This window comes from Ictalurus furcatus, chromosome 18 (assembly GCF_023375685.1).
Source record: "Ictalurus furcatus strain D&B chromosome 18, Billie_1.0, whole genome shotgun sequence".
Taxonomy (NCBI): Eukaryota; Metazoa; Chordata; class Actinopteri; order Siluriformes; family Ictaluridae; genus Ictalurus; species Ictalurus furcatus.
The window spans coordinates 10,549,082-10,566,196 of NC_071272.1; the positions used below are offsets into that span (position 1 = coordinate 10,549,082).

The 17,115-nt window shown below is 40.5% G+C and overlaps 1 protein-coding gene across 2 annotated transcripts in view; it reads right to left on the reverse strand.

The window, feature by feature from the left end:
* Positions 1 to 17,115, reverse strand: part of LOC128622106 (short transient receptor potential channel 5-like) — a 104,394-nt gene that overhangs the window by 24,819 nt on the left and 62,460 nt on the right. For both annotated transcript variants that reach the window (XM_053648339.1, XM_053648340.1), the window contains exon 9: positions 5,445 to 5,486. In XM_053648339.1, coding sequence (XP_053504314.1) covers positions 5,445 to 5,486 — 42 coding nt within the window. The remainder of the gene's footprint in view (positions 1 to 5,444; positions 5,487 to 17,115) is intronic.

Genomic DNA, 17,115 nt, shown 5'->3' on the forward strand with positions numbered 1-17,115 from the left:
GTAAACTGAAGAAAATCATTGTCAGTGACTCTGGGTGTCTGCTAAAGCTAATGGCATCACATTACGTACGTATGACATCATGTGCCACTGACTGAGGAACAGCTTATACTTCTGGTTAGTAAAAAACTAATGTGTTCCATTTGAAACAATATTACCTTTATAAAATTCACACATTAGACCAGTCGTTCTCAACCTTTTGTGAGCTTTGGAACCCCAACATATTTCGAACAATCCACAAGGACCCCCTCATGCCACAACAATTACAGGCTATATATTTAACAGGCATTTCTATATATGTTGCTTTATTTTATTAATATTTAAGATTAATAATATTAACATTGGACTTTTAAAATTGAATCAAAACATTTCAAGATTTTATTTTTTACATTTTCTTGTTGGTGTGACATTTAATTTGACTCTCTGAATTATCCTTTGTTTATTTCATCCATCAGTGCAACACTTGAACTTGTCTACCACTCAGGTTTTTGCAAATTATCATTTCATTTGTAAATAAATTTCAAATAAATCAATGAATGATCGTCAGCTCAGCTAACATGACATTTGCGAATAACCAAACTGATTAATTTTAAAACATCTCATTTCAATATGTTTTGATATATATATATATATATTATTTAAACATTTTTAAAACTTTCCTATGGACCCCCTGCAATTACACCACTGGCCACTAGGGGTCCGCAGACCCCGGCTGTGAAACAATGCACTAAACGGTAGAGTAGTGCATAGTGTATAGTACGTCATTTGGGACACAACTTTAGTATTTACTCTCCGGAACATGTTTTCGGAACAGAAGTAACAATAAAAAAATTTTAAAAAGTAACGTGCCATGCGCAGACCAACTAATCAATAATGAGAGTCGTTGACAACGATTTTCATAATTGATTATATCGTTTAGTTTTTGCAGCTCTATTTAAATGTGAAAGTGCAATAAAAATGTTGTCCCTAAAAATCAATTAATAATTGTGTTAAATAATTGTGATCTCAATATTGATCAAAATAATCATGCTTATCATTTTGGCCATAACCGTACACCCCTAGCTGAAACAATGTGGTGTTCTCTCTTAACCCATTTGTTAAGGTTTGTCAAGTCCACACATATACAGATCTTTCCATTTGGCTTGGGGACAATACCCATCCATGAACACCATTCTGTAGAACTGCTCACTTTTGAAATCACCCCCCATTGTCTCCATTCAGTCTAGCTCCTATTTCACTTTTGCTCTTAGAGGTATGGGAACATGGCAGGGTGTTAATAGGGCATACGTCGCCTCGTTCTGCAGTTTGATGTGATATGGCTCTTGCAGCAAATATAGGCCTGTGAACACTGAGGGGTAAGCAGCAATGAAGTCAGCGTCTTGTTGTGTGACAGATTCAATGTGGTGAGCAAGGTTTAGGGCCTCTATCGCTGGTAATCCCAGGAGTGTATTCATGAGCTTATTAACAACATATACATTTTGGGTGCAGCTGTGTCCCTTTGCACTCAACACACTGAAAGGATGTTGCGCCCATGGCCCATACAATACCTTTGGAGGCGTCTTTAACTCACCAAATTTGTTTGCATTGGAAATGTTCTCTGGAACAGCAGTCATGGCAACCCCAGTGTCCTGTTTGAAGTTGACGGGAGACCCATTCACTGTAACCGTCTCTGTTAATTCTGTAACCTCAACTGTAGACACTTGTCTGAGAAAAGCATAGTCCTCCTCAGAATATTCAATTCCCTGCTGCAAGACCTTTTTTGTATTTCCGGCATGGGCGTAACTACGCATTCTTTGGGGTGGTTGTGTCCCCCCCGGTGTTGAGGAAATACCAATCTGTCCCCCCCAATATACAGTACAAAATATTTTCTATATGTCCCCCTTTAATGAACCCTGCCAACGGTCTGTCTTTTCTTCATCTATTCTATTTATTTATGTCTATTCCTTTTTAATATATTTCCGTTTGTTAAGGAAAATAGGTGTGTGCCCCCCCAATTGTACACTTGGTTGCGCCCATACTCAACGCAAGTTTGTTGATATATTTTAGCAGCTCAGTCTGAAAGAAATGGAGACAGCAGCCAAGCGTAGAAAAGTGCAGCAGAACATACAAGCTTTTTTTGAGACAGTAAGTAACTAGATACCTAAATAGTAGGTAACCCTCGCTTAGTATAGAAGGCATCATACCATGGCCTGGTTTGTTCTTAAGAACGTCAATAAACTTTTGACATTTGCACACCCACGAAGTAGGCTAGGCTAATGTCAGTTCCAGTTTTTGACCATTAACTTTACATTCACTTGCAAATCCTCCTGCCGAGTTCGTTGTGAACCCTCACGTTGTGACAGACTGTTATAAATGCGAGTGAAAGTGAGGAAAGGTGCACAGCATTTCGTTCCTTTACACTACATTTGGGCTAAGGACAACTAAGTGATTTTACAAATATAAGGCTCAGCATAATGCTGAGATGTGCTAGCTTGGCAACGAGAGATATGGAACTAACGTCTGAGTTGTGGCCATATTGTAGTTATCTATTCAGAACTAGTTATGGCAGTTTGTCTTTAGAATTAAGAAAAGAAAACTCCAGTACCCTTTACATAGCTAACATTTCAGGTTACCACTATATATTGTTGTACACTTTGTACACTTATTACATAGCAAGCTAAACAGCATGATGACATTAACATAATAAATGACACCAGGTACACAAACAGAATATTCAGTTTATCAAATTAAAATGATCATCTAAGTCAGTCATTGCTCTTCTGGGAAAATATTGGTACCTGGTCACAATGCAGGCAGCACAGCATTGCTTGGAAGCATCTGTGGGGAAATTGTATTTACAACATATATAGTGTTGAATTTAGCTTCATAGGTAGACATCCTTTCTGAGTTTGTTTAAAAGTCGTGATTGCATGTTTAAATGTTAGCGTGTGTGGTTTGCCTGCACAAATCTTAGCTCGCCTCTACTTGGTATGGTAGGTTTCATGGTAGGTTATGGAGCAGAGAATACATCTTCCCACAGGACGTCCACAGCACCCCCACAATTTCCCCATGCTGTGGGAGCTTCTATCACTCAGAAATCACGTGAATTCAAACGGTAACAGTAATCCTAAAACTATGTTCTAAATATGTGAATTTTCAGTATCAAACTTTGGGGGGGGGGGGGCTTGGACCCCCCCAATGTCCATACCATGGTTACGCCCTTGATTTCCAGCCCTTTGCATCTTTTGCTGGACAGTCTTTCCAAGAATGTCACCCCCGCAACTGCCAGTCTTTTTGTGTTGGCTTTTGTTTCCCCATCACTGTTTTTGTCTGTTTTGTTGATTGTCATTTTTACTCTGATTGTGTTTAAGCTATGATTAGCCATTGCTTCTGCCCCGTGCAACACTGCTTGAAGTTTCTTACCCATTTCATTTTGCCGTACGTCCTGTATTGCTTTGGCTAATGCCAGATCAGGGTCTAGTTGCAGACGTTCAGATAGTCCCCAATCTCTAACCCTACAATTATTAGATCTCTGATAAACTCCTCTTTCAATGTGCCACAATTGCAGTGTTCAGCCAGTTTGTGTATCGCTGTTATAAAAGTCTCTGCATTTTCTTCGTCTTCCTGGCATCGACGGTTAAACTGGGCACGTTCAAATATGACATTATGTTTGCCGACCATTGTTTTCGAGATGCTTCTACAAAGCTGTCATATTTCTTTCTGTCCGACTCACCCAACGGTAGTAGCGCGAGGATCTGCTTCTGAGTCATCTCTTTCGTCCCTCATAAAGAGTAAGGAGTTGATTTCGTATTCCTTCGGCTTTGTACTCAGGCCGAATGGCCTGATGAAAGCATTCAAATCGTCTAATCCACCTTGGAAAATGCGCAAAATTGGTCAAATGGCTCTAGATGTGATATTAGCACTGCTGCAACAGCCATATTATTTTGTAATCCGCACAGTTTCTGCAAGTTTCGCGCACGATTCTTTCAGTTTTCAAACTCCGGTTTTCGGCGCTCTAACCGGTCTACTATCACGTTTTTCAACTCTACCGCAAATGTGGTCTATTTCGACCTACAATATGGGCCATTTCTGACACCATGTATCATCAGTAAAGTTATCACATTAAACAAGACCCAGAACATGTGTGCATCTCACAGGATAAGTATTTATTTTCCTTCCCTTTCTCTCTCTCTCCGCCCCTCCTCTTACACCATTACTGTTCGTGCTTTATGGGTAATGTAGTCCCCTATCAGTACAAGTCCTGGCCTTAATCCAGTAGTAATGTGGTGGAAGCATCCAAAGCAAGTAGTTCATGTGAGAAAACCCACCAACATCCTAGAGTTTAAGCTGCTCTGTGTTGAGGAATGGAATAAAATTCCTCCAAGCCGATATGCGGGACTGATCAACAGTTACCAGAAACATTTAGTCGCAGTTATTGCTGCACAATGGTGTCACACCAGATACCGAAAGCAAAGGTTCACATATTTTTGCCACTAACAGATATATAATATTGGATCATTTTCCTCAATAATAAATACCAATTATGATTTTTGTCTCATTTGTTTAATTCAGTTCTCTTTATCTGCTTTTAGATAAAGAAAAGATGTGAAAATCTCATGTTTTCGCTCATATATATCCAGAAATATACACAGATCTATAGGTTTCACAGATTTTCAAGCACCACTCTAGATATTTACCATTCAGATTTACTATGTAGTATTTTTATACTTGTATTTACTGTTCTGGTTTCTTAAAACCACACTCTGCCATTGTCCACCACTGTTTTCACTGACCTTATTACTTTACAGAAACAGCTCAACCATTCACATCTAAATATGTTTGTTTGCATCTAATAAGTGTTGTACTGTCAACGTCTTAATCTGAGCTTCATCACAAGCATTTTTTTTTCCCAGTGTACCCAGCGTAACTGTGCAAATGACAAATAAATGACTCTTAACCCTTGATCAAGATACAAGTCCAGTAGTGCAGGCTGTTGGTGGAAATGTAATGGTCAGTAGTTCAGATGCACTGTGCCATTGAGACATCCTTTAATGGTCATCAGGAGCTTCAATGTGCATCAGGAAATTATTGTCCACACTAAATTCCATTCATTACTACATTTTAGCTACACATGGAAGGACAGTTACAAGATAACACATGATGGAACAAGGCATTTAAGGAATCCAGTTTACATTATATCAGTGACATGCCCATTTCCTGGATCACTGTGCTGCCATCCAATTTGTAGAAATGCAATGATTCCTGCATGCTAAAACATTCCTCCATAATGCAGCCAGCATCATCCATCAGTGAGGTCTTCCTTAGTTTTACCCCTGGTTTGTTTGCTCATTTGGGTCTCAGCTGTTTGCACACATTAACACAAACAGTAGCCTCCAAGAGTTTAATGTTGCTTTGTGATTCACATTTGAGTAAACTGTGTCATATTTAAAAGTGAACAGTTAAATTACCTGATACTGCTGGTTCTGAATGAGGCTGTCAGCATGTCGTTCCTGCAAAAAAGAACAATATTATTACAACCCAACAGTGTTCATTAGCATTGTGACGTGACAGTTCAATTGCATTCAATAATCAGCACACAGCTGTGCTGTTCTGTTGTGCTTTGCTGTGATAGGCTGGTGATAATGATAATGCATGGATGCAACTAAAGAGTTAAATGTGTTGATCTTTAAATGCTATTAGAATTATATGGGATTTATGTGTGGTTGCTATTCAGTTATATCATATTTAAGCAGGTTTACATTTATCCATCTGGCAGTATGCCTTCTCTCTACATTACTCGAAACTGAGGCAGAATTCAGTGCATATAGTGCCTTGCATCAAGAGCCTTGCTAAAGGGTCTAACAGTGGCTCTCTGGAGACCTCACTACATGACAGAGGGGTATTTGGACCAGGCCTGGGATTTGAAACCACAACATTTACCCACTAGCACATAACCATAACCACTAAACAGTCACTGTACCAGAAACATCATTAAGTGAAAGAGGGGGGATCTTTTTTCTGTTCATTTTAAAAGCACCTCTCACCTTCTCATTCTTCCAAATATAAATTTTAGCTGCCTTACATAACTTATTATTTGATTCCAAAAAACTGTACACTGTGTGTGGGCATCTGTGGGTGAGTGAGTTTACAGGGGAGGAGCATAAAATATATTCAGAAAAAGGAAAACTGGGCAGAGAATTCAGATGCTGATGGAAGACATCATATTAGAGGCACTGGCACTGTTAAAACATGGTTGCCTAGAAACTGCCTCTGGCCTGCAGTGACTCAAGGCTGGACAGCCAGACATTTTTTAAGCATTTGTTCATCTAGATCACTGTTCTAAAACAAACATGAGAAAGGTTCCTCAGTGTGTAGTGTAGGAAAAATGCTAATTGCATGCTTTAACTGCAGAGTAATATATCACATTTAAATGGATGTCATTTGACCCCTTCTTGCTTCTGCAGATTATATAAGTAAGGGGTGTGGACACAATTCACTCATTTGCTTGTAAAATAGGCATTCCTTTGAGTGCAGCACTACAAAAAGCTGCTGTCTTTAATTTATTATGCAACACAATATAGGTTTATTACCTTCCTATGGCTAAATGCACATTTCATGCCTTTTAAAACCACAAAATTTCTGTGCTGCACTGGTTATGCAACATTCATCTGTAATATCTATGGTTGGTAAAGTCTGTCTCAAAATGTATATGAACTATGCATGTTTATACTTTTTGATATCAAGTCTTAATTTGGCTATGACATGTCAATTATTTATTGTGACAAAAATGTATTTATTTATTTATTTAATGTTTTGCATAGCACCTACCTCCTGATTTCCTCTCATGCTGTCACTGGCATGAATCTCATTACAGGTATTGGTGCTGACAATTTTCTACTGCTTGAAACTGTTATCACTGGTGCTTTAGGTCACTGTGTCCCTTGCATTTATCATCCTTCTCACTTATCAAACACAGAATTCACAGTTCTTTCCCCTAAAATATTGTATGTCTGTGAAAGAAAAACCACCTCATTAATCTTATGTGGTAGTGTTTGCACTATAATTTAAACTCTACTTATCCCATACAAACAAAAATACTCCGATTATAAGGACAGTGGTGAATTCCCGTGGTAAATAAAATGGTCTGCATCTGACAGTCACAAACTCTACCAGCGATGAACAGTAACTAGAAACTGGCATGAGTTCTTGCACCATTCCATTTTGATGTAAGCAGGGTTCCTTGGTGTTCACCTGATGGAGAAGCTAACCTGGTCCCTCAACACCAGCTCTATAGCCAAGAAAGCCCAGCAGCATCTCCACATTCTGCAAAGGCTGAAAAAAGCTCATCTACCACCCCTCATCCTCTCCACATTCTACAGAGGAACTATTGAGAGCATACTGAGCAGCTGCATCACTGCCTGGTTTGGAAATTGCACCTTATCATATCGCAAGAGCCTGTAGCATATAGTGAGGACAGCTGAGAAGATCACTGAGGTCTCTCTTCCCTCCACCATAGATATTTACACCACATGCTGCATCCACAAAGCCACCAGCATGTGGATGACCCCTCACACAAACCTCACCCTCCTGCCATCTGGAAAACAGTACAGAAGTATTCCCTAAATTCAACTGAAAAAGCAACTTGTAATGATTTCTCCAGTTTCAGAATTATTCAACCCCCTGAATAGAATCCCTTACAACAGCACAAATATGCAAAACAAGTGTTGTCTCAAGCACACCTGATGCAACTAATCAAGGGCTTCATTACTTGCACCAGGTGTGCTTGAGATAACCTGGATGGGACAGAAAAGGAAGCTATCAATGGCTGCAACCAGATTTCTGAGATGGCAGGTTGTAAAAAACCCTCAAGTGACTGCATTTCATTATAAGTTGCAATTTCACTCGAATTTGGGGAAACCACTTGAAGCATTTGTTGTGTTGAACTATTTCAATTGCTTTTGTTTGATTTGTTCATTGCAAACAGCTGAAAGTCTGTAAATTTTGACAATAAACCGATTTGCAATGGGGGTTGAATAATTTTGATTGAAACTGTAAGTGCCATTTTTGTTACTCCTCCTCCAAATTTGGCTCAAATCATCTTGAGACCTGTCTAAACTTGCAGAAGTGGTGGGGAGGCCCAGACTGATGAGAAAAGATATAAATACCTTAGATGTTTTTAAATTGCAAGAAGAAAAATTTTCAGGTCAGAGCAAAAGCAAGTACAAGCACAGGTCAAAGTAACAACAGATCTGGCCTTGAGATCCACTATCGTGCAGAGTTTAGCTCCTACCATAGTCAAATACACCCGAACAAAGATCTTCAGAATTACTAGAAAATTGTGGGCAGGTAAGTTTGGAGTTTGGAGCAAAACTCTGCAAATTTGAAGAACCCTGTAATAGATAATGTTTCACTGTTGCCAATATCAAATGTACTAATATTTTAGTCCTCATTGACAAGCATAAACTATCGTATCTCAATCATAAACATAATTGTTTATGATTTCTCCAAACAGAATTCTCATTTAATGAAAAAGTTTTATTTTAATCTTATCCATCCACAAAACATTTTTCCAATAGCCTTCTGGCCTTGTCTATGTGATCATTAGCAAATACAGACAGGCAGCAATGTTCTTTTTGAGAGTAATGACTTTCCCCTTACAACCCTGCCATGCACACCATTATTGTTCAGTGTTCTCTTGATGGTGGACTCATGAACATTGACATTAGCCAATGTGAGAGGACTTTTCTTGCTTAAAAGTTACCCTTGGTTCCTTTGTAACCTTGTGGAGTATTACACATCTTGCTTCTAGAATGATCTTTGTTGGTCGACCACTCCTGGGGAGGGTAACAATAGTCTTGAATTTCATAAACTTGTACACAATCAGTCTAACCGTGGATTGGTGGAGTCCAAACTCTTTAGAGATGGTTTTGTGACCTTTTCCAGCCTGATGAGCATCAACAACTCTTTTTCTGAATTCCTCAGAAATCATCTTCGTTCATGTCATGACGCACTTCAACATACATGTGTTGTGACTTTGATAGATCCCTGTTCTTTAAATGAAACCGGGTGCTCACTCACACCTGATCGTCATCCCATTGATTGACGATACCTGACTCTAATTTCACCTTCAAATGAACTACTAATCTTAGAGGTTCACATACTTTTTCCACTCACAGATATGTATAATATTTTTTGTCTCATTTGTTTAATTTGGTTCTTGTTGTCTACTTTTAGGACTTGTGTAAAAATCTGATGATGTTTTAGGACAAATGTGTGTCACGATTTGGAAGCAGAGACGGATGCAAGTGCAGATTTTCATGAATACCAAAACAAAAACACAAAACAAGGACTATGAACAGGAAGCAAAACACTAAGGCAAGAATAAAACATTAACAAAGACCATGAAAACAAAGACCGAAACGACAGCAACGAAAGACAAATGTAAGACTAGGAATGAAGTGCAAACTATGGCTATATACACATAGGTGCTCGTTAAGTGAATGAGAATCAGGTGCAGGTGGCCATGTGATGATGCTGTGTGGTGCAGTGGCTTCTGGGAACTGTAGTAAAGAGTCTCTTCTGGGATATCCATGACAGAACACCCCCCTTCCTCTTTAACGCGCGTACTAAATCTGGGAGGGGGTCCGGGATACCCAGAACAGAGGTCCCCAAGTGTTCCAAAGTTCCCTTGAATGTCATCTCTCACAGGACCATAAAGAGGACACTTGGCATGTTCTCTGGGGTATGGACATGGGACAGTCTCTTCCATACCACAGAGAGATGACACAATATCTCCAGCCTGGCTTGGGCATGGAGTGATAGCCAACACCCAGCCAGCAGGGGGAACGAAGCGACGTTAACCACGGAGCTAGAGCGGGAAGCGACGCGCTCCGCGAGGCCAGAGGGTGGAGCGACGCTCTCCGCGAGGCCAGAGGGGGGAGCGACGCTCTCCGCGAGGCCAGAGGGGGGAGCGACGCTCTCCGCGAGGCCAGAGGTGGGAGCGAAGTTCTCCACGAGGCCAGAGGTGGGAGCGAAGTTCTCCGTGAGGCCAGAGGGAGAAGAGAAGTTCTCCGCGAGGCCAGAGGGAGGAGCAAAGTTCTCCGCGAGGCCAGAGGGAGGAGCAATGTCCTCCATGGAGCAGGAAAGGGGAGCAACATACGGTGCAAGGCAAATAAAAGGAGCCACACTTTAGGCAGAGCATGGAGGCAGAGCGACGTCCTCAGCCAAGCAGGAAGGCGGAGTGACGTCTGAAGCGGTGCCTGGTGTAGTGATGTCCAAGCTGGAGCAGGGAAGAAACGCGGAGGTCTTGGCAGCAGCGGGAGGCAGAGTAACGTCTTCAGCTGAACAGGGAGACTGAGAGGTGTCCTCAGCTGAATAGGGATGCTGAGCGGCATCCTCCGATGAGCAGGGAGGCTGAACAACGTTCTCTGTCGACACGGCAGGCTGCACAAGATCTATAGTGGGGGGTGGAGGGTGCGAGATGGTTCAGCCTGGTTGGAAGGGTCCTCCTTGACATACCCCGTGATTGACGTTAACCACTCCGCTTCGTTCCCCCTGCTGGCTGGGTGTTGGCTATCACTCCAAGCCCAAGCCAGGCTGGAGATATTGTGTCATCTCTCTGTTGAGCCACTCCCAGTTGGCTTGAATGAGGGAGAATTTCCCCTCCTTCTCCCACCTCTTGAGCTCTAAAAAAAAAATCTAATGCATCCATGTTAAGGTCTTGCGTTCTGTGACAATTTAGAAGCGGAGGCAGATGCAAGTGCAGATTTTCAGTTTTTATGAATACCAAAACAAAACAAGAACTACGAACAGGAAGCAAAACACTAAGGCAAGAATAAAACATTAACAAAGACCATGACAACAAAGACAGAAATGACAGCAACGAAAGACAAATACAAGACTTGGAGTGCAGTGCACACTGTGGCTATATACACATAAGTGCTTGTTAAGTGAATGAGAATCAGGTGCAGGTCATGTGATGATGCTGTGTGGTGCAGTGGCTGCTGGGAACTGTAGTCTGGAGTCCCTTCCGGGATATCCATGACATCATGCAGAAATATAGAAAATTCACAAACTTTCAAGCACCACTGTATAATGGGAAGGGTTCGGGTCTCAGTCTTATTATTCAAAAGTCACTTACTGCTTTTATTACAGGTGAAACAATACCACAGCTCTATTTATGACACTGTTATTTTGTAAAACACACAACTGAACACTGTAATTCCATATTTGTATAAAATCTATTTATGCATGCCAACTGTACAACTGTACTAAAATGATATATCAGAGTTCTTCAAATCTGGCCTTGAGGTCCACTATCCTGCAGAGTTTAACGCCTACCATAATCAAATACACCTGAACAAAGGTCTTCAGAATTACTAGAAAATTATGGGCAGGTAAGTTTGGAGTTTGGAGCAAAACTCTGCAAATTTGAAGAACCCTGTGATAGATAATGTTTCACTGTTGCCAATATCAAATGTACTAATATTTTAGTCCTCATTGACAAGCATAAACTATTGTATCTCAATCATAAACATAACTGTTGTAAAATATTGTTAATTTATATAATTTTTTATGCTTATATTACATCTGTTCATTTATCAAAATGCATGAATAAAGTAGCTTTATTATAAAGCTTAATAAAGCTTTTCCCAAGATTTCTACTAGAATCTCAAACTCTCAATTACAGCAGAATGCTACTATAGAGGGCTTATTTCTGTGACAATTTCAAGTTTGTATCTGGTCCCCCACCAGAGGTATTCATCCCGAAAGTGAGGGGAATTTTTACAAAACACACTTCGTGCCCCCATAAAAAAAAATAATAATAAGAGAAGTCTCAAACCTGAAACGTTCTGCTTGCACTCTATAATTACCCAAGTATGCCCCCCCCCCCCCAAAAAAAAAAAAAAACTAAGACTTGAACCCTTCCCATTATAAATTGACCCTAAATGTGGAACTGTGAGCAATCATGAGCATTAGATTTGGCCTTAAGTTTTGAGTCTAAGGAACAAGAATGCTCAAAATGTCTATATAATCTATATGTACCTTGTAATGTGCTCTAGAGATTGGGGAGCTAGGACCATCCTGAGCCGAGATATTGAGGTTTCCACAAACATATGTTTAACCAAAATTTGTTGTGTGCCATAATACAAAGAGGGGGGAAAAAACAGGTGGTTTTGCAATGCAATTCATAGAGGTAATCACTCAAGAAAAATTTAAAATGGTCAAGCAAACAACTTTACAATTTTTGGACCACTTGAGACGGACTGAAATGTGTGTGATGGTCAGGTGTCTACCAACCTTTGTCCATATAATATAACTGCACAATGTACATTGTTCTTAATCCTTATGTGACAATTAGCATACCCTAATAATCTCTCTCTCTCTCTCTCTCTGTGTGTGTATATATATATATATACACACAGTATCTCACAAGTGAGTACACCCCTCACATTTTTGTAAATATTTGATTATAACTTTTAATGTGACAACTCTGAAGAAATGACACTTTGCTACAATGTAAAGTAGTGAGTGTACAGCTTGTGTAACAGTGTAAATTTGCTGTCCCTTCAAAATAACTCAACACACAGCCATTAATGTCTAAACCGCTGGCAACAAAAGTGACAACCCTAAGTGAAAATGTCCAAATTGGGCCCAAAGTGTCAATATTTTGGGTGGCCACCATTATTTTCTAGCACTGCCTTAACCCTCTTGGGCATGGAGTTCACCAGAGCTTCACAGGTTGCCACTGGAGTACTCTTCCACTCCTCCGTGACAACATCATGGAGATGGTGGATGTTAGAGACCTTGTGCTCCTCCACCTTCCGTTTGAGGATGCCCCACAGATGCTCAATTGGGTTTAGGTCTGGAGGCATGTTTGGCCAGTCCATCACCTTCACCCTCAGCTTCTTTAGCAAGGCAGTGGTCGTTATCATGCTGGAATACTGCCCTGCGGCCCAGCCTCCGAAGGGAGGGGATAACGCTCTGCTTTAGTATGTCACAGTACATGTTGGCATTCATGGTTCCCTCAATGAACTCTAGCTCCCCAGTGCTGGCAGCACTCATGCAGCCCCAGACCATGACACTCCCACCACCATGCTTGACTGTAGGCAAGACACACTTGTCTTTGTACTCTTCACCTGGTTGCCACCACACACACTTGACACCATCTGAACCAAATAAGTTTATCTTGGTCTCATCAGACCACAGGACATGGTTCGAGTAATCCATGTCCTTAGTCTGCTTGTCTTCAGCACACTGTTTGCCGGCTTTCTTGTGCATCATCTTTAGAAGAGGCTTCCTTCTGGGACAACAGCCATGCAGACCAATTTGGTGCAGTGTGTGGCGTATGGTCTGAGCACTGACAGGGTGACCCCCCACCCCTTCAACCTCTGCAGCAATGCTGGCAGCACTCATACATGTATTTCCCAACGATAACCTCTGGATATGACGTTGAGCACGTGCACTCAACTTCTTTGGTCAACCATGGCGAGGCCTGTTCTGAGTGGAACCTGTCCTGTTAAACCGCTGTATGGTCTTAGCCACCGTGCTGCAGCTCAGTGTCAGGGTCTTGGCAATCTTCTTATAGCCTAGGCCATCTTTATGGAGAGCAACAATTCTTTTTTTTTTTCAGATCCTCATAGTGTTCTTTGCCATGAGGTGCCATGTTGAACTTCCAGTGACCAGTATGAGGGAGTGTGAGAGCGATGACACCAAGTTTAACACACCTGCTCCCCATTCACACCTGAGACCTTGTAACACTAACAAGTCACATGACACCGGGAAGGGAAAATGGCTAATTGGGCCCAATTTGGACATTTTCACTTAGGGGTGTACTCACTTTTGTTTCCAGCGGTTTAGACGTTAATGGGCTGTGTGTTGAGTTATTTTGAGGGGACAGCAAATTTACATTGTTACACAAGCTGTACACTCACTACTTTACATTGTAGCAAAGTGTCATTTCTTCAGTGTTGTCACATGAAAAGAGATAATCAAATATTTACAAAAATCTGAGGGGTGTACTCAAATTTTGTGAGATACTGTGTGTGTGTGTATATATACACACACATACTATAATGAACTTCCTGGACACACAATTGCACTTTTTGACCATGTAGTACACACTTATAGAAGGGAATTACTGTCACCTCTGGCTTGCTCATTAGGGATAAATTTATAAAGTTAAAATTTATATCCTGAATTTACTCATTTCTGCGAAGCTGCTTTGTGACAATGTCCATTACACTATAGATAAAAGCACTATACAAATAAAATGAAATTGAAATTGAAGTGAACTGTGGGTCTATAAATCAGGGTTCCCTGCCATTTAGAACCTATGCCAGTCCAACTGGAACTCAGTGTGAAAGTTCCAGGGAACAATGGCTGTATTTATATCAAACACTATATTATAGTCACTTTGTTTAAGATCATGGCATGCATGCTCAGTAGAAGGTATCCATGTGATTCTCACTGCTGCTGTCAGTTATCCAGTATTCATAGAAACTCAGTTAAATATGCAGCTGCATTTCCATACCACTAATTTCTACCATACATCATTTTACTTCAGGGTCACAGTTTTTACACCAAATTGGATTAGTTTTGGAACAGATTGCAGGTGGAAGAAACAAGTCCATGTGTGCCTTTATTTATTTATTTATTTATTTATTTATTTATTATTTGATAGTTTAAAATTAGTCCACAGACACCAAGATATTGTTTAAAGCAAATAATCTAAATTAAATCTAATCAATTTCTGTAAACTGTGTCAAACTGAGGGGAGGTGTAAGTGTAGACTGTGTATCTTTGCTATGTACACAACCATTTCTGTGCAGTGGGCAGTGTTGCAGTGTATGCTTTTTGTGTAGGTGGGCTAGCTACCACATCACATTTAGGAGAGCACTCTAGTCCGAAATGAGAATCAAAGACTATACATACAGTATCTCACAAAAGTGAGTACACCCCCTCACATTTTTGTAAATATTTGATTATATCTTTTCATGTGACAACACTGAAGAAATGACACTTTGCTACAATGTAAAGTAGTGAGTGTACAGCTTGTGTAACAATGTAAATTTGCTGTCCCCTCAAAATAACTTAACACACAGCCATTAATGTCTAAACTGCTGGCAACAAAAGTGACAACCCTAAGTGAAAATGTCCAAATTGGGCCCAAAGTGTCAATATTTTGGGTGGCCACCATTATTTTCCAGCACTGCCCAAACCTTCTTGGGCATGGAGTTCACCAGAGCTTCACAGGTTGCCACTGGAGTCCTCTTCCACTCCTCCATGATGACATCACGGAGCTGGTGGATGTTAGAGACCTTGTGCTCCTCCACCTTCTCACTGAGGATGCCCCACAGATGCACAATAGGGTTTAGGTCTGGAGACATGTTTGGCCAGTCCATCACTTTCAACCTCAGCTTTAGCAAGGCAGTGGTCGTCTTGGACGTGTGTTTGGGGTCGTTATCATGCTGGAATACTGCCCTGTGGCCCTGCTCTGCTTCAGTATGTCACAGTACATGTTGGCATTCATGGTTCCCTCAATGAACTCTAGCTCCCCAGTGCCAGCAGCACTCATGCAGCCCCAGACCATGACACTCCCACCCCCATGCTTGACTGTAGGCAAGACACACTTGTCTTTGTACTCCTCACCTGGTTGCCACCACACACTCTTGACACCATCTGAACCAAATAAGTTTATTTTGGTCTCATCAGACCATAGGACATGGTTTGAGTAATCCATGTCCTTAGTCTGCTTGTCTTCAGCACACTGTTTGCCGGCTTTCTTGTGCATCATCTTTAGAAGAGGCTTCCTTCTGGGACGACAGCCATGCAGACCAATTTGATGCAGTGTGTGGCATATGGTCTGAGCACTGAAAGGCTGACCCCCCACCCCTTCAACCTCTGCAGCAATGCTGGCAGCACTCATACGTCTATTTCAAAAAGAAGCTGTACACTCACTATTTTACATTGTAGCAAAGTGTCATTTCTTCAGTGTTGTCACATGAAAACATATAATCAAATATTTACAAAAATGTGAGGAGTGTACTCACTTTTGTGAGATACTGTAGATATGGCATTAAAACACAAGGATGTTCATTAAATTTCAAGTCAGGTGACTAAAGCTGGTTTAGACCAGACAGGGGGATGATGGGTAAATGTAGCATAGTTCCTAATAAAGTGCTCAGTGAGTGTACTGTATGTACCTACAAAGTGCGAGGCTTTATACCGTTATAGGTTAAGTGTTATCCCTAACCATCTATAATGGCCAGTTTAATCCTGCAGGATCGCACAGTTTACTTTAACTTTTTTTCTAATGGACTTCTAATAAAGGGACATTGTAGGTGTTGAAAACCACAGCAACTTAATATAAATTAAAATCTAAAGCAATGCAATTCCATGATTGACAGAAATGCTGATTTAAACACTTCTAAATTGATGTGCTTCAATACAAATGCTGCTGATACCACTGAATACAGACAAGTAAAAATACTTGAGAATTTTTTTCAGTGATAATTCAATTGGTTTATAATTGATGACAAGGTTTTTTTTCCCCCCAGCACTGTTCAAAACAAAGTTAGACTCCTTAACTTCTATCAATTATTTCTACAGTGACACATGGAATTTGCCCTTGTTTTCGTTATGTGCAAGTAGGAAGGCTTCATCCTGTGCTAGTGCTCACAGATATGTGCAGTATAAAGTATAAATCAGCCCTAAAACAATTGTGTGGTTGTTCTTTTTGGCTAATTAATGAACAAACTTAAACTGTATTGAATATACATGTTTTTGTCCCTGTTCTTTTATTTACCACCAACATTTTGAGCTAGTTCCAGGGTTTTATTATTATTATTATTATTATTCATTCCAGTTTTTGAGCTGTATTTGGGCCACAGTTTTTTTTTTGTTTTTTGTTTTTTTTGCTGAGATCTCTGCAGTTTGCTACATTTATAATTACTACATTAATATATAGAATTGAATAAAAATGCCTCCTGACGTCCTGGACACAGTTTATTTTGTCATTTGGGACAGATTTGGGATGGTTGGAGAAATTTTGGAAAGAATGCATGTATAAAAATGCATGTATAATGCATGAGTGGGCTACAGTTTTTCCCACAAGTCAGATTCAAAGTCAGAGTCAAA